The 21,151-nt window shown below is 37.7% G+C and overlaps 1 protein-coding gene across 2 annotated transcripts; it reads left to right on the top strand.

Annotated features, from left to right (window-relative positions):
* Positions 1-3,113: 3,113 nt before the first annotated feature.
* Positions 3,114-19,882, top strand: LOC140149229 (uncharacterized). Of its 2 annotated transcripts, none has more exons than XM_072171453.1 (4): positions 3,114-3,209; positions 13,295-13,493; positions 13,981-14,083; positions 15,440-19,882. In XM_072171453.1, exons 2-4 carry the CDS (start codon positions 13,380-13,382, stop codon positions 16,828-16,830), a joined length of 1,608 nt encoding a protein of 535 aa, XP_072027554.1. In that variant the 5' UTR covers positions 3,114-3,209; positions 13,295-13,379; the 3' UTR covers positions 16,831-19,882. The 2 variants fall into 2 exon arrangements, with proteins under 2 accessions (XP_072027554.1, XP_072027553.1); XM_072171452.1 differs by having other exon boundaries at positions 3,121-3,223.
* The last annotated feature ends 1,269 nt before the right edge of the window (positions 19,883-21,151 follow it).

Raw genomic sequence — 21,151 nt, 5'->3', positions numbered from 1 at the left:
TGTGCCTGTGAATCAAAACATAAAATTTAAAGGTAAACAAGGTCAAACCGCGGGAAAATTAGCGTTCATACGCCAAACTTTCAACCAATCAGCGATTCCAATGATCCTCATTTGCATAAGGATGAATGAAGAATATGTAGTACGGAAGACCAAACGTGCCACACCGTGTCTGAGAGTGCTAAATTGACCGTGTGTGCAGAATCAGATAGTCATGGGGAACCCGCCGCGCCGGGGGGGCAGTGCAAGGGCACACTTTTTCGACCTAGGGGCAGTGGCCCTCACTTTAATCAAACCCATAATGTGCTGTGAGTCACTCTGGATCATGAATAATCAATAATATTCTCTGTTCTAGACCCTATAAAGTGTAAAAATGATGCGCCAAATTTTCCAAACCCCCTGTGTATGGATTTCGCTTCCCAACATTTGTTTAAAGCAATAATTTAAACAATAATAGTGAAAACTTGTCCAAGAATGGCTTCAATTTGGGCCTTCATTTAATCAACTTTCGGCTTTTCAAGCTAAAATTGTATACAATAATAGTGCCAAAAGGGTCCACATTGGGCCTTCAGTTTGCAAAATTTTGTCACTTCTCAGCATGGCGTAGATTTCTTTTTGACATTGGGGCCTGGGGGGATGGAGGTGCAAAAAATTTCTTGACCTTTCGGGCGACAGAATTAAGTTTATGGTACAAATCGCGCTGGAAGCCAGAAATTTTTGCAATATTGAAGCTAAACTGATGAAATATGGTGCAAAAAGTGGAACAAAATCGTGCGAAGCAAGCGCGCAAAAATTATTGGCGCTTTGGGGGCTAAAATGGCCAAATATGAGGTTAATTTGGTCACCCACATACAGGCGTCAACATTGGGGGACCACCCCCCTGACAAATTACATATGGAAAACTTTTGCCCTGATTTGTGCATTAGCTATTTGTTTGCAACACTCCGTGTGTGTGGCCTTTTTGTACACGACGACCTAATTGCACGGCTCATGAGCACTGCTCAGATAAGTGGACCATTCCACTTTACCAAATGAATCCTAAACATTAGCGTAACAGAGTGAGTTAGGCCTATAGCAGGAAGTATAGCGTCGACAAACACATCCCCGTATCGTAAAGTGTTGTGGCCCGAATCGCGGGTCAAATAATCGAAAAGTCGCCCAATTTTTCTCTTTACCATTGGTTTCTATGGGACAGGAAACTATCGGAAGTCGCGGGAGACAATGTTGAAAAGTCGTCCAAATTTTTTCTTAACCATTGGTTTCTATGGGACAGGAAATTGTCAAAAGTCGCGGGAAAATTTTTCAAAAGTCGCCCAATTGGGCTACCAAATCGCGGGTTTGGCAACCCTGGAGACACGGTCCTCGTGATTGGACAAGTTTTGCCCACCTCTTCCCATGAACCAATCACGAAGTGTGTTATATCACTGGAAAGAGAATATTATGTAGATTTTGATTCCGTCCGACGACCTCACATTTGACAGATAGTTTAATTTTGCTGATGAATTTAGCGCTGGCAACCCGCAGAAAATCGTCAAAAACAGGCACTGTCCTCATTGAAGCTTGAAAAAAATGACCAAACGAAATCAAAATTGCCCACCGGTTCCCGTCATTGGATATAGTCGAATTTAGGCTTATTTGAAAGAAGAAGTGTTATATTTTATGAAACCGTCCGACGATTATAAGAAAGTTTATTTTAAAAGCCATCAACAGCAAAAGTTTTGTCAAAAACGAAAAATGGGCCGACGGAATCCCGTGCTTAATGAACCAATTAAGCCTGTGTTGAGCAGATGCGCGCAAGTTTTGCATATGTGGGGGGGGCCGGGGGCTAAGGATTTATCCCCATCCCCCGGATAGTACGCCTATATGCTTCTCAGGGGGCACATCCCCCCTCAGACACTTCCTGCATTCGCCCTTTTCGTTTCATTGTACTCAGCAATAGTACCAAAATGGACCACCACTAAATGGCTTCAACTGGGCCTTCATTTTGCAAATGTATCTGCATGGGGGGGGGGGGTGTCGGTGACTATGGGTTTGGCCTGTTTATGCCTACCTAGCAAGTATGAGGCCTGAGGTTCTACCGTCCTTAAAGCCATATTATAACATTTGCTGAGGAAGACGCCCTCACTGAATTTTTAAAATTCCTTTTTTTTACACGATTAAATTGTACTTTATTAAACCAATATACCCTGCAAAAATCAAGACTCTAGGTGCTGTAGTTTTCTCAAAATCCGAGATTTTGAATAAAACGCCGAATCCGGCGCTTTATTATTACGATGGAATTATTAGTCGAACGCATACACGATGTTCACAACACACACATGACACAGTACATACACGGCGTTCGAGACGGTGATATACACAACAAAGGGTCGTACCACAACATGACTGAAGGAGTGGTACGTATTGGCGACATGTGCGCTGGTAGTAAATTCCAATTTTCTTTGCTCTGCCGTAGTTGTTCGGCTCAAAAATAAAAAGAGATATATCTGACAGTAAAGGCTAACATTTTATGGCAAAGAAATGCTAATCTATTTTGTTTGAAAATGTTATAATATGGCTTTAAGTTAGCACCTCCGGGCCCGGTTAAAAAGTGACATTTTCGACTCCATATCAAAAATATGAAAATGCTCCACTTAAAAGTGTCAAAAGTTTTTCATGTAACAATTAAATAAAATATTATAATTAAATACCAAACTACAATGTTCATACCGCCTGATTGACCGACAAAGCTAATAAGTCAGGGGGCTGTTTTATTTTTCCGAAAAACATAAAAACATAGCCAAACAAAGTTAAATAAAAAGTAAAAATAAAAGAAAGTAAAATAAATAAATAAATAAATAAATAAATAAATAAATAAATAAATAAATAAATAAATAAATAAATAAATAAATAAATAAATAAATAAATAAATAAATAAATAAATAAATAAATAAATAAATAAATAAATAAACAAATAAATAATAAAAATCTGGAAAATCACCCTGCAGTGCATAGTCTGATCTTTGATCGTTTTTCTTTTTATGCACGTCCCTTTTTAAAGGGATTTTATTCGATCTCTCCTGCTCCAGCCTGCTCCAGGAGCGCTTTGTGTTGACGCAATCTCAAACAAGCGAATTTGGCTTGGGTGCAAAATTCTGCACGGTTTCGCGATTTATGATCGCATATTCGTGTCCTGTTTCGGTGATGATTTTAAAATAAACCTGTTCCACAAGGTCCCGGGCACAAGGTAAGACAAGAATTATGGTAACCAGTTTGTGAGATTTATTCATTCACAAGTTACATAGATCCATTTAATATTATTTTGCAAGCTGCAGTTATTTTGAATTAAAGAAAGCTTAAATTTGTAAATAAATGAACAAGTTTAAGCTTACAATTTTTTTAATCAGTATTCTTTTGTAGTACAGGGAACCCATACCGAAGTAGCTCTGCACATTCATCCTTAGATAGGGCAGCACCAATAACGAAAATGTCATACCGATAAATGATGTGTCTGCCCGTTTTTTTAAGTTTGCATTGCGAACTCTGAACTAATCTGTAGGTATCCTAGGTGAATTCAAATTTGCCATCAAACTGCATCATTTTATATATCAAATTAAAGCCCTTGAGTAAACAAAGCCAAAACTGAAAACCTTTTTTTTCATAGCACTTTCCGTAGCAAAGTTACATCTTGTCAAAGCCTGACTTTCATCAAAAAGATTCATCTAGCAAAATTCCCCAAAACGGCATTTCGGTGTGTTTCTAGATCTTAGTCTCATGGCGATAGCAGCTTTTTTTAATGGAACTGCTATCAAAATCCCTCTGAAATTCCATGTGCGGGTGACTTATCACCATAAAAAATTACATATTTGGGTCAAGTGAAGTATAGAAAACATATTTATGTAGGTTTCTTTCTTCGGGCACAAGTTTTAAATTTCTATGTAAAAATGCATTGACATTGTCGGCGAATTTGGCTGACCAGCAAATGTGTTAACTAAGGTTTGCCTGGGTTACCTATAATCTGTAATCATGCTAATTCTTTTGTTATACAGGAAGTCCCGCCTTGACCAGTTCTCCACAGAAGAACTGACAATACACCTGAATACTTTGATGACAGACAGAACAGAATTGATGGATAAATTTAAACATTGACTAATTAATTCCCCAAGGAACTTAAACCAAAAAAAAGACATGAAAGATGAAAAGTGGGGCTTTCAGTTTCACTTCCGTATCGGCTATCCTGACTTTTAGACCACCCACGCTATATAGGATAATAGGGCTCAAATATTACTATTTCATCAAGGTTTAATATTCTAACAAGCTTAAACTAAAAGTTTCATCTAAGGAATCAAGCTATAAACTATTAAGCAAAAATATCCAACAAGCTAAAAACGATTTTTACCCGTTTTTTAACAAGCTAAAACCAATTTTTGAAAAGAAGCTTAAAACATCAATTTTTTTCATCGCAAAAATCATCTAAAAAAACATAAAAAAATACAGTGACCTACCAAATATTTATACTAATCTATATTTCCAAGAAGCTAAAAATATAGGTATGCTAGGTGAATTCAAATTTGCCATCAAACTGCATCATTTTATATATCAAATCAAAGCCCTTGAGTAAACAAAGCCAAAACTGAAAGCCATTTTTTTCGTAGCACTTTCCGTAGCAAAGTTACATCTTGTCAAAGATTGACTTTCATCAAAAAGTTTCAGCTAGCAAAATTCCCCAAAACGGCATTTCGGGGTGTTTCTAGATCTTAGTCTCATTATGATAGCAGCTTTTTTAATGGAACTGCTATCCAAATCCTCTAAAATTCCATGTGCGAAAGCAGTGACTTATCACCATAAAAAATCATATATTTGGGTCAAGTGAAGTATAGAAAACATATTTATGTACGTTTCCTTCTTCGGCCAGTTGTTTTAAATTTCTATGTAAATATGCATTGACATTGTCGGCGACTTTGGCTGACTAGCAAATGTGTTAACTAAGGTTTGCCTGGGTTACCTATAAAATATTGTAAAAGAGGGCAGGGCTTAAGGGCGTACTACACCCATGTATTGGTTTGATTGGTCTAAAAAAATATTTTTCCATTTATAGCTAGGCGATATATGCACGGATCATGTGAAATAAAAAAGATTATGAAAACACATCGTGAAAGTGTAATATTTCACCTATTTGTCTTAAAGTTGACAGGTTGTTAAGAACGCTTATTTTTGTAGCGATCCACGTAGTCTTCTTCACAACCGGTTTCTGCCGTTACTCACACGTATTAGACTCGCTCCCAGTCCTATAATACGTCTATGTCAATCTCCATAGTGATGGGCGATACCAGCTTTTGTTACCGATTGTCGATCCAGAGCAGTCAGGGAGTGGGGCCAAATTTTTAGAAAAAATAAAATAAAATGAAAAAAATAATGGTCATGGAGCGCTTTGGCTTGTGACGCAGGGGTTGTCTGAGGGGGATGTTCCCCCTCAGAAGTAAGAAACTTGTGCAAAATGAAGATCTAATTGAAGCGATTTGGTGGACAATTTTAGCAATTGTTTTAAACATAAATCGTGAAAAGCCCCTTTCTCTTCTCTTGGGCCAGTCGGCGCTCCCCTGAATCCGCGCCTGAAATGAGTCGGGATGTGCTTGTTCAGGGATGCGGGTACGTGTGGCTGTAGGCCTACCACATTAACGAACTAAACTTACTCTTCGTGGGATTACGATAATCGTAAACACAAACAACACAGGTGATAATAAAACCAGTATAGCAAACATCACTTTAATCAACTAGATGCAACAAGTTTACAACTTTCTTTTTAATTAAAGCCTTAATGTACGATCGTTTTAAATTTTTAGATTTTTCTTTTTTTCTTCCAAAATGATAAAATAGTTAAAAGGCCCATTCAGTGATTTGCTCATCCAGACGATCGTAAAAATCATCAAAATTCAGATTTCGGTACCTCACGGTCATATATATGCGGTGCTAAACATAGCCTATGCAGTGGTTCAGCCGAAAGACATTTTACCGAATCTGTAATTTAGATAATGATAGTATCTAAATTAGCTGCTGTGTATTTGAATGGGGCTTCAACCAGTGGCGTAGCTGGGATTTTTTTCCAGGGGGGGGGGGCCCAAATCCACCAAACAAAAATTTAGCCGCCCCTTCCTCAACAGCCCGAAAAGGTTGACCCAATTTTTTCCGGTGGTTTGAGAAAGTGAAGAGAGAGAGAGAGAGAGAAAAAAAGCAACACATTTTGATATTATATAGTACCATTCCCCCCCCCCTCCTCTCCCTTTTTTCCTCTCTCTCTCTCTTTCTCTCTCTCTCTCTCTCTCTCTCCTTTTTCCTCTTTTTTCCTTGAGCTAGGGGGCGAGGGCCCAAATAGCGCCAGGGGCGGGGCCCAAACAGGCAATTTTGGCAGCTACGCCACTGGCTTCAACTTCGTCAGTACTGCTGAGTTTTTTTTTTTCGTTTTTTGCCAAATTTGTCATTTCAAAATACCAAATGACAATTTGAATGACTTATCCTTCAAACAATTTAATTTTTTTACACTTGCGCTGGGATCACTGAATGGGTCTTTAATATGCAATCATTATGAAAGTTCCCAATACATTTGGAGGCGAAAAACATTGGAAATTTGCAAAAAAACAACATCATAAACTCCACCTCTATCACTCGAAATATCTCGCACATATCACGCATGGTATGCCGCTGAGTATATCCCATAGACAATCCCGGGGACAATCCATTGGAATTAAATCACTATACCACACAATTTATTCGCTTCCTGATGTTTCGGTGGGCACTTCAATATGAAATGGATTATAGGTGTAGGGCTGGCACTTTCGCACTATAAGGGGCATTCGGTGAGAGCAAAATGTAAAAAATATGGGGTCATTGGGTGAGAACATGACCTTATTTTTAAATGGAATATTTGGGTGAGAGCGAAACAGCGCTGCAAAAACCTCGAAAATCAATTTCTAGTTCTAAATGGCTTCAAATTTCATTGTTTGTTTTTTTCAAAATAAGTAACAAAATCAGTGATAAATGAAAGTTGCTGTTCAAATTGAACTTGTAAGGGTCTTTGGGTGACAGATCAAATGGAAAAATCAGGTGGTGGTCGCATTGCATTCTCTAAATTCAGTAAATTTTCATCTTCAACCGTGTAATTGAATGGGATTATTTTGAAATTTTAAAACGATTGAAATATCACAAACAAATAGGCCTATGTTAATAAATAATATAAATACAAGCTAAACCGTTGGGGTTCGATAATGAACCCCACAAAACTAACCAAGTAGCGGTATATAGAAAATGCCATACGGCCGGGCGGTTTCACAAGTTGCCGGCTCGATCATGCCATTCGCCGCCTGGGGAAAATAGGGGTCTTCGGGTGACAGAGCATGTGTTTGTAAAAAATATGGGGTCTTTGGGTGACAGCGATGCTGAAAAAGGGGTCTTATCCAGCCCTACATACGCGTCACCTCCCAAAGTTGCCGAGTGCCCCCCCCCCCACGGCGTGAAGTCGAGAATGAAAGATTAGAATATTTGCTTATAATTATTTGTTTTCAATTTTGAATATTTTTGTTTTCAATACGTTTTATAATAATACATTTTATTTTTTCTATATTCTGTCAAAAGTATAGCCTCATCGGTATCGTATGGCGATACCAATTAATCGTGTCGACCCACAGTACCGATCGGCGGTATCAAAGTGTCAAGTATCGCCCAACCCCAAAATACAAAATTATAATGGCGACCTCCACAAACTCGGAAATATAATCTGGCCGGAATTGTTTCAAGTGAAATTGTCAGGATTGTCTTCTCTGATGTAAGTAAAAATGGTGGCATATTAATTATGCTCCAACATACATTGTGAACGTTCCCACTTTAGTTGATTTTGTGCAACAAGTTGCGACAAATTAACATTTTTGTGCCAAACACATGTACTTGTGATAGCGTTTACATTGTATTCAGTGTTTGTCTTTTACTGAGATGGCGACCCTAAAAATCGCCTAGAACTAAAAAACAAGAATTATCTTATCATTAAGATTTTACTGTTTCAAACCTGAAACAGATGTGCTGGCTAGCGAACACAAATTTTGCATATCATTGTCAACTGGAAGGGGAAAAAGAAGTTTATTTTCTTTAATAATGATAAGTGATGCCAAGCATGTGTTTTCAAAGCTGTGCATAATTAATGCATTTCAAAAAATATATATTTTGGTACTTTTAGGGTCTGACATTTATGCTTAATTTGTGCGTGTGACTGGTTTCACTGTAGCAATTCTGAAATTTTAGATATACTCCAATTTGTAAAAGTGCCCCCATGTACCGCTTTTGGGCATGTACCTTTAAAAGCATGTAAGCTACATCGATACCGATGCCACCAATAGAACGAGAAGATTTGCCCCTTCATTTTGCATACCACTTTGACCAATTTTTTTTCTCATTTCTTCACAAAATGCAAAAACCATAAAAAAAAATGCGATGGGTGTAGTACCCCCTTAATGAGGGAAATTACGGGGTAAATTACTAAATTACAAATTTTTCGAGAAATTAGCCATCTTGAATAAATGTAGAATTGCGTCATGCAGAAAAAAGGTGTCAAACGCGCTTGAAAATGCATGACACGCTAGCGTAAAATGAGTATTTGTTAGGGAATAACCCAAAAGTTCGATGAAGCCCTATAAACGAAAGTCCTTTCGTTAGTGGGGGAGGGGGTCAAAAAGTCCGATTACGTTTGTAAAAAAGTAGTCAAAACATCGGTCAAAGTTGATCTTTTTTAAGGATTTAATATATTATTTTAGAATTTTCCAAAGTACGATAATGACATTTTACAATGGTTTCTTCAAAATGATCATGATGATTTCAAATCAGTACTCAGTCAGTACTCGCAACCTGCAACGTCATGTAAGTTCATTTTTAAAGCAGCTGTCCCAGCAAACACAAAACGTTTTTAAAACGTTTTAAATATGTTATATTTTGGGGTTTTGGTTTTGGTAAAAACGTTTTAATAACATTAAAATGTCGGGTTATATCAGACAAAAATCTCTGGATACCGGGGTAGAAAATGATGAATATCGCCCGTAAATGATTTCCTCTGAAGAATCCAGATGTGGTTCCTTGCACTTGAACATACGTTTTGAACATATAATGGTAGTCGTTAGCTAGCGTCTTGAGAAAGAAGCTTGCGTCTTGACTCAAAAACTGACCAAAATTCTGATTTTATATTGCGTAGTAGGCTATATAGCTGCACTCGCTACTCCCGTGGAGGCAGTATAAAAGTCAATGACCATTGACCTCAATGGCGTATATACAAGCTTACTCACGCACAGAGAAATCAATTACCCGGCTATTGTGAGTAGCCTTAGTCATGTCCCTCGGCTAATTATGCGTCTCAAAGGGCGGAACAAATGACCATGCGTGGCTGTGGATTCAACCTGAACCTACCATGGCGATTTCTGCCATGAAGATCGGGGCGATGACACTGTGAGGCGTGGCTTTTTACTTCCGCAAATGGCCGTAGTGGTATATCATCTCTTCTCAAATTGTGACCTAGGTCCCGACATTTAACCTGACTTCAGCAGTCTCATGCTCCTGGTTATATAAAGGTCACGAAAACGTTTTAAAACGTTTTGTATGAAAACACAAATACAAAACTATTTCTAAAATGTTTTCAAAATGTTATTGTAAAATATTTTTAAAGAACATTATATTAGAATATTTGCAGGAAGTTTTTAAATGTTTAATATGTAAACAATTTTTTCCCTTTATATACCCTTTATATAACCCGACATTTAAACGTTTTCTGGCAACCTTTTCTAACCTTTGGCGAATGATGTCGAAAACGTTTTGTGTTTGATACCACATTCTTTTTTATTTGAAAATCAAGCAAGTCGTATTTTTTCCGTGCCAAAAAAGATAATGAAGATAAATATTTTAAAATAGAATACAACATTTCGTTTCTTCCTAAATCGTGATCAATGATCCTAGCATCCCCCTCCACACCCCTCCCCAACCCCATGCACCATAGCGACGGCCCCTGTTTATCTGAATACGGATTGGAATTTTCGATATTTGTCACTTACGTTAGAGGGGAGAGGGTTAGCCTTCTAACGAAAGGACTTTCGTTTATAGGGCTTCATCGAACTTTTGGGTTGTTCCCTTACCAGCTCTTTTACGTCAAAAATAGCTATAAAAATGTGAATTTTGGAACAAAATAAAGCTTGTTCGATGGAATAAATGGTATGTTTGTACAGTTGAAAACATGTTTAACCTTGTTGCGAAAGTATAATATGATAAATTTGCAATTTGTACCTTAGCTCGGGTGGTCTAAAAGTCAGGATCGCCTCAGTATCAGTAGAGCCAATCCATGTCAGCTTCAGGGATGTGCACCGCAGCACCTCTTCAATTTTTTTCTTTTTCTGTGTGGTGGTAGATATTGATGAGAAAGCAAAATCCTGAAAATTTGAGCTTCATAAACTCCATTTCGTTTTCCCGTGGCATCAATTCGAAATTTAGGGGGGTCAGCGTAAAAAATGTGTCGCAACACGAAAGACGACGTTTGGAGGTCCATAAATGTATAAAGGGAACCCCTTACAACTTTGAAAAGTATAGATAAATTCATCAAGTCTATGCCATACAATTATATGTACGGTACTTTAGACCAACAATTTAACAGTTACATGTATGAGGCCCGAAACTTTTCCATAATTCCAGGGTTAAGACCACTCTTAACTTAATGTTTATAAAATTGGTACCCACCCATCCGATCATGTCTTCATTGTACGGTACTGCTTTTGTATGGCTTTCGCATATTTTGGGTTGCAAAAAAGAAGGGGTGGCAGAAGGCAAAGGGGTGGCAAGAAGAATTATTTAAAAAATTTAGGGCGGGGCAGAAGGGGCAGCAAGAAGAATTATTAACGAAACAAGTGCAGAAAAATTATGGAAAATGTTTAAATAATTGTGCAACAAATGAAACTATACCTCAACCTATCCCGAGGTACTCACACCTTTGCTCATATTTCCACTGACATCTCTGTATACTGCGCCAATAAAGTATCCTTACATTTGGAAAAATAATCACAATTTCCAAACTGAACAATATTGGAGTAAATTTGGTTTTTTAATAGATGCACTGTCTAATCCTGCACATTATGACACCACATTGAATGCAATGTGAAGTAAAGTTACAAGCATTTGATTAGACGAAGGTCCAGTTTCAAAAGTGACAAACTGGCCTATTCAAAACTCCACAGACCACAAATCTGGTTTGAGAGTGGTGAATGGCTAACTCATATATTTGGCTTTAATTTAAAACAAAAAGAACAAAAGAAAACTGAAACAAAAGAACTGACAAATAAAGTGGAAGTTATGAAAAGTAAAAACTGAAATAAAAACTGCTTTAAGGTTAGCCGAAAGGTTTTTCATGCGCTTGATTTCAGAGGGGCGTAAGTTCATAACAGAAACAGCCATGCAGAAAATGAACAAGCATACCGGGAGGTATAAGCCTACTTTAATAATTATAATAGAATATCGATCCACGGTCAAGACATGACACTTGGCTCAGCTCGTGCCCGGAGCTCGTTATGCGGAGGGGGGGGCACAAGCCGTTTTCGGCAATTTTCATGAGGATTTTATCAATTTTAAAATCGATTGGGGGCACTTCCTCTGGCCCCTATGCCCGCCTCATGAAGATACGCCACCGTCTAGAAAATGTGTTGATATTAAATTTATAGAGCCTTGATATATTTGATGAAATAAATAAATAAAATAAGAAAAAGAGAAAGAAAGAAAAAAGAAATGAAAAAAAGAAAAGGAGAAAGAAAAGAGGGAAGAACAGAAGTAAAATGAGAAAAGAGGAAAAAACTGAAATTTCAGCCACACGGGACTCGAACCCACAAAAATTAATCATAATAGATTCAAAGTCCAACGCTCTATCCGCTCGCCACACATCACCTTACGCAATTGATTGGCGAAAGGGATATCTAATTATAATTCGACGCAATGGCGTGATTACAATTGCGTCCGCATAATGGCTCTTAGAATAAACATGCATGTCACCGCTGAAATTTTGGACAAACCCGATGGAGAAAAACCTTGTTTTTTGCAAAACTAGCTTCAATTTGGAGTGAAAATCAAATGGAATAGCAATTGGCAGAATGTTGAGAAATAATGTAGGTATTCAGATGTCTAAATTAACGTCCCGTAATCAAGATATCGATAATTTCACAAACCAGCTTTTTCTCAAGCAAATTCTCCAAAATTTTCCCCAAAACGGGCTTTTAAAATTTAATCGGTACTGTATTTGGTTCTTCCCCATGGCAACATTATTTCTTTGATCGATTTGTAGTACAATACTGAAAAAGAAAAAACAATCACTCGGCGTGGATTTATACGGGCGCACATTTGAAAAAAAACGTCATGGAGCGTGTTTTTGATCTTGTGAACATGGTGCGTAAAAATGCTTTAAACGAAGGATTTTCAAATTTATTCTAAAATTTGTATATAACACACACAAAAATGTTAAGCTACATCCAATGCACCAACATTTCACTCGCTGCGACATTTGATTACTGAGAAAACTCTGTTTTAGAGAACAACTTTATACGTCTTTTATCGTTTTTATCGTCTCTTCGTGTAACCTTAAATAACGCTTCATTGAAGAAACTATGTTGTCTCTTTGTTGCGCTTGTCGGAATCTTTTTGCGCCTTGTATAGACCAGTTTGTCACTTTTAAAACTGGACCTTCGTCTATTCAACTGCTTGTAACTTTACTTCTTGAGGTCACATTGGATTCAATGTGGTGTCATAATGTGCAGGATTAGATAGTGCATCTATTAAAAAAACAAATTTACCCAAATATTGTTCAGTTTTGAAATTGTGATTATTTTTCCAAGTGTAAGGATACTTTATTGGCGCAGTATAGTTGTAATTGTATGCTCCATGATCACTAGACTTCTACCCCAGGTTCTAATCTCATCACCCATAATATATTCAAGCTGGAGCACCAATAACTGCCGGCAAAAACACCCCTTCAAACACACTGCAGTGCCAATCGCAAGCAATGTCCCCCCCCAAAAAAAATTTTTCCCTGACATAGAACTAGTCAAAACAGACTAAAAGCAGCCAAAATATAGTAAACCATATTGCAATCAGACATTTTAATGTTCCCTTACCACAAACTGAACATTATTGTTGAATTTACCTAACGCTTCACATTACAGATTCATGTGCAGTTATAAAAATAGCAGAAATTGTTGGTTTTGTGATTATGTGTGGCTGACATTTTGGTATTTATTTTGTTCATTTTCCAATTTTTGTGTAGATCCTCAGTTAGTATCTATAAGAAGCAGTGTTCACTCCAAGACTGCAGGTTGTGATTTGGGTGTAGTGAAGTAACAGAATCAGACATGTCATCAAAGAGAAAAGCAGCACAGGCAGCGAGGCAGAATATCAGAGAACAACTAATAGATGGACCACATATAACAGAATACTCAGAGAAAACTTCCTTTAACTTACATCGGGTAAGCACAACTTTATTTTGTTTCATTTTTTACCAATTTTACCCCACTGGTATTTATGTTGATGTCTGGATTATAATATTACATGGGACCCTAGGTGATCTGGATGCACAAATTTAGTCTTTCCTAGAATGGCAGGCAGAGGCAAATCCAGGTTTTTGAAAGGGGGCATTGTTTGATCCGTGAGCACGTGGCTGTACGCCATGTCATTTCGAAAAATCTGTATATGTGCCTTAACCACCTCTAGTAATGTCATTTGATCTGCGTGCACGTCAAATCATATGAGAAAGCTCTGCCACTCCTCAAAAATCAGTGAAGCTTGGTGGTAAAGAAATTGCAGGTAAATATCCCTTCACCAACTCACTCCAATAGCTTCGCTTGGAAGCAAACACAAAAACTGGTTGGAGGACTTGCTTTCTTTAAATTTTTTGTATTACCTAGAACACATGTTTCAGAATATAATGTTGTCTCCTGAATACATTTGATACAGGTTAAAGTAGAGCCCGAATATGACGATGAAGAACCCCAGTTCTCATGGCGGCACAGTCCCATTCCAGATGAGGAAGAAGTGGAAGAAAACACAGCAGAAACAGGTAAGGAAAAGATGAATGGAATCTCTAAACCAAGATTGAAACACTTCATCAGCCTATTTGATCCTAACCATCCCTGACCATGCTGCCTACATATGTGACCTGCTCCCACAAAACCAGACATAAGTCACTATAGTCAAATGCAGTAAACCTTTGACGAGCACATATTGTAAGTATACATCACGTATTTACTGCGTTGGACGCACTTGTCTCTGATTGGCTGCTGAGGCGATCTGCTGTTGCCGAGTGGAAATTTATGAATGAACTGTGTGCCGTACGCATTGTTAGCGCCGAATTTGCAACATCACGGTAGTCGCGCTCGTCAAAGGTTTGCTGCATTTGACTATAATTTTGAAAATTGAGTTTTTGATGTCATCAGTTAGTATAGGTCTTCAGCTTTCATTTCATACCAAAATTATGTTTCTGGGACATATGGTCCTCATTCTGCGGTCTTTCAATGGGGAGGGGAGAAGCGACACTTAAAAAAAAGGAAAAGGCAAGAAAAATGGCTTTAAAGTTGTAAAAATATGGCATGTTTAAGTACTTGCTTTGGCTCAGAAAATGCTAGATTTGGGTGCTTTAGACGTAAAAAAGAATATTTTGTTTTCAATGGTAGGTTAAAGTAAACATATTAAGGAATCAAAAAATAATAAAAACTGAAAAACGAAATCTGCAAGTTTTCACCCCTTTACCAACTTTGACTCACCGTATCTCGAAATGGCTGAGTGGGACCTATGGTGGGTTTCGTCAGAGCAGGTCACATATATGTACTGACATCATAGCTTTATAGTTGTATGATTCCACAGCAGTCACTATCAGCCAACACACTAACTAGAGTGTTTTTGTTAAATGAGATGCAAGTTGGTTAACTATTGCCATGTTTTGATGAATTACGTTTGGGATTAGGTTATTGTGCAAGACATATACCAAGGTATGACATTGCGTATGCACTCTAGTGTCTTATTATAAGCAGTAAAGTTAGCTCAATCAATAAGGCATTTGACTATGGTGGGAGAGTTCGCTCTTGTGTAAAAATGATTAACTTGAAATTCCCCTGGACAAGGAACTTACTGCCAATCTTGTTGTAACCCATACGAAACTAGGGGAGTTGATCCTGGCTGTGATGGTGTATTGTGGAATGTCTAGGGTGTAAACTTCTTAGCTGCAAGTCCCTGTATAGTTGTTTAATGGTTTATTGAATGATATGGGCCGTAGTGGTCAGCGACCACCTGTAAAGTGTGCTGAGGCTTAATTTTGTAGATCAACGTCTAGGCGTTGTGTCTGTGCATAGTGCACTATAAATCACTGCACTTTTTTGTTTATACTTGTATTCATTTGTCTTTATCTTTTGATTAACAGGTGATGTAGGAGATGGCATTAAAGATTCAGAAGCAACAGGTGTTTGCTCAACAAAACCTACAAGTTCCACTTCTGCTATTCAGAAGTCATACACTCCAATTGTACCAGTGAAAATAAAACAACCATCATCATCACCTGCACTTCAAAAAGCAGGCTTAGCATCTGTGCCAACTAAGTCCCCTGATAAGACAGTAAATCCTCCAAAGAAGCAAAAAACCAATATACCTATAGCTCCAGCCAACATGAAGGTTAAAGTGATTCGGGCATGTCCTAAATGTACGCCAATAGTGATGGAGCTAGCTGAACAAGCCAACAAAGCTAGTAAGAACAGTCAGGAGTTGAAAAGACTTATGGAGGATGCTACACAAAATGTAGAGAAAGTCAAAGTGATACTTGAGGATACATTCAAGAAAAATCGAGGCCTGGAGGAGAGGTTGGCTGAATGTCAAGATTCATCATTCTCATTTCCTAAAAGAGTTCTGACTTGTGATACCCTCATGCACAAGTTTAGTGGTGTGCACATGTGTAATCAGTTCAAGTGGCTTGTTGATAAAGCAAGTCAGAGGTTAACTAGAGCAGATACTACCACATTGAAGGTAATCAAACTTAATTATACAGAGCAAGTTTTAGCAGTACTGATGTTCTTGCGAACCAACCAATCCCTTGATGAGCTGTCCTTCAGTTTTTCGTACCTATTCACTGAAGACAGTTTTTGGGAAATGCTTTCTGTATGGCTGGTAGCCCTTGTTGCAGAATTAAAACCAAGGATCTCCAAGCCACCTAATTGTATATTAAACACCAACTTTCCAATGTGTTTCCAATCTATGGGTCGCAATCTTCAAGCTATTATCCATAAGTTTGATATCGTAAGAGAAAAACCTGCAATCTTTGATGCATGGCAGACAAGCCACTGTCTAAAGTGTATTGTTACTATGTCACCTAAAGGGTCTGTAATGGGGGTGTCACAAGTTGTGGATCAGACGGTGCCGGACACAGATTTATTCACCTTCTCAGAGCAAGACAAGCTGTTTTGTGTGTCAAACATTGTGATTGACACTCAAGCTCTTGGTTTGACACAAGTTCTGCCGTTTGGTGTCAAAGTAGTGGAGCCTCCCTTTGACAAGGAGCTGGAGGAGGAAGCAGTCCATCATATTGAAAGAATAATGAAAAAGCTGTTAGAATTCCGTATCTTACAGGGGCCTATTGCAAGAACAATAACCAAATCTATGATGGATATGATAGTTATTGTGTGCTGTGGAGTGCTCAATATGCATGAGGAAGCAAATTCGTATGAGCCAAGTAAAATTCCTGCCAGTAGTACACCATTCTGGCCTGGCCATAACTTGGAACTCAATCATGACTACAAAATTGCAACAGGTCTCATCTCATAGAGAGTGTCAGGGAAACATGAAGAAAAATATTGATTCCTTATTAAATTATGGAAAATATAAAAATTAATTTCTGGAAATAGACATATTTTTGTTACACAGGCAAGGATCATGAGTGATGTCACAGGAAGTTAAAATAATAATAATAATAACACACTTTTATTAAGCGCACTTCACGGAGCGTCACAGTGCGCTTTACAAAATAATTATATGAAAAGCCTTAAAATACCTTAATTACAAAAAAAAGTTTTGTAGATAAGTGAAAAGTTTATCATTATTTTGCTGTATCCGCATATATCATTCTAGATAAGGGTCATGCAGTGACATATATCACACATGTAATGGCTTTGTTAAATTTGCATTAAATGCACAAATTTTGTTTTCGGACTTTTCCTGCATGAAAATGTGAGTAATGTTGAAAACAAGGCATTAGCCAGAGGGGTGTCCAGGTGTCATTTGGGCACCCTGTTTTCAATTGGACACCCTAAAATTCTGATTTTTATAATGGAGTGAATAGGAAGTGGACACCCTCATTTTGTAGAATAAGGTATTTTGGACCATTTTGAACACCCTAAAGTCACCCCTCTGGCTAATGCCTTGGTTGAAAACATCATCAGGAAGATTTACAATATGGTGGTTTTATTTGAAAGTTTACAACTCATGATATTCATATTATTTTCACTGAATTTACTTAAAACTTACTTACTGTAATCTTATGATGTGTTAACATATCAAGACATTTTAGTAATGAGTTTACCTCTCCCCAATATAGTTTGCTCTTATGTAATTTTCAACTCAACTTAAGCCATCATGTATATTTCCATCAAATTTGAATTGTATTATTCTTCACACAAAATACTGAAATAATATAAATACTTGCTGGGAATGGTTTCTGTCCATTTTATGCTATGGGGACTAATAAATGTGCTTGTTACGACATGTCGAAATGCTCTGTTGACCGGACAAACACAACAAATTTGGCTGATTCCGTTTAGGTGTGAGTTGGGACATGTGTAAACCAGAGAAGATGAGAAGAAAGCAAATATGCCAAATAAAAAACAGGACTAAATGTCATATTTTCTGTTTCCATCAAGATTTTTGGAATTAGAAAAGTATTTTTAAAATCTATGATGAAATAAATGAAAACCCAGGTAGAGCAAATAAAATATGGTAACAATAAATACCAAATGCATGGGGAAGATTGACAACCACCAGAACCTTTGATAATTTTAGGTAAAGAAACAGTAATACACCCAAGTGAATTAAAACTTGGGTATTGATTATGCTATTAAATATAGTGTTTGCTGTATCATGTATTTGGACATGATGATACAAGAGTCATATGAACGCAATTATACAGGGTGTGTCAAAATGAAAAACAAAATCACTAGATTAGAAAGGTATCAGGTATTTGGTCAAAATACTTTAGTTGATAGCTGAATCAACATTTTGTCCTCCCACAACTGTAAAATCACTGGCATGTGACCATTAAAAAGGACCCAGTGGCTATTTTTGTGAGCTTTGTAAAAATGCAGTTGTGCGAAGTCAATTAAAATTACATGAACATCACAGTTTGGCCACTTTCTTTACAGTAATTGACCGAACACCTTGCAGAATTGTTTGGCAATCATGTGATCGCTTTGAAGCACCAAGTGGAATGGCCCCTACCATCTCCTGATCTTACACCTCTTGATTTCTTCTTGGGCTATTTGAAATCAAAGGTTTTCACAAGTTCTCCTGTAGACTTTGATGAACTCCAGAGACACATAATTGCACAAGTTGACTACCCCAGACTGGACAGACCTTGGTGTGAATGCCATGTGGAGAAGAGCTGTTATCTGCATTCCGAGGAATGGTGACCATGCCCTGGTGGCCATGTGGAAGTCTAAGACAGTAGAAAGTGGTTAAACTTGTGATTTTCATGTTACTTTGGTTTTAATTGACTATGCGCAACTGCATTTTTACTTGGGCAGCCCTCGAATTAAGGATCTGAAGGGGCACGGCAACTTTTTTAGGGCAAATTGAAAATTGCCTCAGATTTTCACTGAAAAGGCAAGGCAGCACGGCAGTTTGTAATATTTCAAGAGGGCATCATGGCAACTGTTGAAAATTTGAGAAGGGCACCAAGGTGAAGTGAAGAAAACACACACAAACATAGATAGATGATTTTATAATGAAGGGGCAGGGCTGGGGCACCGATGGCAACTTCATTAGAGGGCAAGGCAAGTGACTGCCTTGGGTAAAGGACATATTTTGAGGGCATTACGGCAGTGGGGATGGGCACCCACAGCAAAATGCCGTGGGTTAATTCGAGGCCTGTACTTGGGTCACAAAAATCACAGAGTCCTTATTGGTGGTCACGCGCCATTGAATTTACAGTTTGTGGGAGGAAAGATGTTGATTCAGCTGTCAACTATAGCATTTTGACCAAATACTTTTTAATCTAGTGGCAGTTTTCAAACTATATTTGATACACCCTGTATACTACCAGGTGTCCCATAAAAGGGTTACATGTAGAAAATGAACCGCATTTTGTGATGGTAATCATGGTACAACAAAACAATGTCATTTTTTTTCAGTTATTGTTTGTTTATCCTTCTTGTAATTGTCTGCTAAGTTTCTTAAAAGCAACTTAAATTATGGGCAAATGGCTAACTATCAAAATATCGCACAACTAAAGTTGAACACAAGCACACCTGTTTTCATTTATGCTCTTTATAACTTTTAATTTTCTTATTTTTTTTCATGGTTTAACTAATTGCACAAAATAAATGGTGGCTGTGACAATGGTAATGATGAACCTAGTGTTTCATTATGTCACATAACAGCTTGCTCAGGAATGTGTGGAATGTGGGCTATAAAGTATGTAGGTTGTGAACTTAAAGGTCCACCGTTGACCTGGTCAACTGGCAGGTTTATGCAGAAACTAAATACCAACAATTACTAAATGTTTATATTAGGATTTGGGCAGGTAACCTTGTCCTTACATATCACAATGTTCTTTTAGATGGTCAGGACCTTGGCGAGTTGGAAAATTTTATTATCATGGATTATGTTATGCCATTAAATTAACACTTTTATGAATAAATCCAGATGTGCTGTTAACCCTTTACCATTTACAGGTTTTTTTTTTTATTTGTTCGGATTTTTTGACAACCCTGGATAACCCAAGAAAGCCTCTATTGAAGCTTATTTCCATTGGGGTCCATTTGAACACCGGGACAGATTGGGAACAGTCAGGGGTTAACACCCTACTCTTTTCGAAACTGGCTGCGAAATACATGTACAGGTGTGGCTCTCTGGACACGGAACCGACAGCTTAACGTCCCCTCCGAAGGACGGAGTACTTTCATGATCCATTTCCCCAATTCTAAATGAACCATGGGGAGAGCGGAAGTCTGAATTTAATCTACAGAATTTGCCAATTAATTTCAGACTTTTTTCCAAGTCAATATCCCAGCAAATCGCCACCGCCGGGAATTGAACCCGGGACCTCATGCACTAAAGGCAAGTACCCTAACCATTGCACCACGCTTTCCCTCTAGAGGGTACTAAAAGAGGGTACATAGATTATGTCATGAAAAGTACATTATATAATTTGTTAAGAGTTACTTAGATTATTTTCAAAATCAGCATTTAACCTTTTTGGGGGACACCAGTACATTGGTATATATGTCGATATTTTCATAAAAATAATGCCTACTACTTAGGAAGTGTATTGGACTGTATGAATGAGAGCCTCTTGTCATCATTTTATTCATAATTTCTCAAATCTATATGTACATGTAAAACAACTTGTGGATAGATGAAAGGCTTTGGCTTATATTTTTGATGGTTGATATAATGTTCATTTTGTATGTTTGTAGCTTTTCATATTGCAATTTGTTATGAAAAGGCATAATTATAGTGGGCATTGGAGTATTTTAATAATTGATTCATGGTGCATTTTACACACTTGACGCAAAACTGACAGTACGCAACATGAATAGCATACAATGGATTTGAGAGGGGGGGGTGGATACGACCATGCTTTCGAATAATGTTATATGTAGCACAGCCCTTGTTCCCTAGTCTATATCCCACAAAGCCCAGTTTCAGAGGCTACTGCTCCCATAAGGGCATATCAATATCTGACTGCATGGCATGTTTTAATTTGCACAAAAATTAGAGAAAATTGTACCTTGGGACGGATGAAGGGTCAAAGGTCCATTTAAGCTGCATTTTCATGGAATTAGCCTTTGTGTATGATTGTAATGCTTATACTTGCATTCAAAAGGTATAGTCTTATGATGTGTTGTCTGATATTAAAACCATTCAACTATTA

Source organism: Amphiura filiformis, chromosome 3 (genome assembly GCF_039555335.1).
Source record: "Amphiura filiformis chromosome 3, Afil_fr2py, whole genome shotgun sequence".
Taxonomy (NCBI): domain Eukaryota; kingdom Metazoa; phylum Echinodermata; class Ophiuroidea; order Amphilepidida; family Amphiuridae; genus Amphiura; species Amphiura filiformis.
Note: the sequence above shows the minus strand (reverse complement) of the source record. Positions and strands in the feature narration are given on the sequence as shown.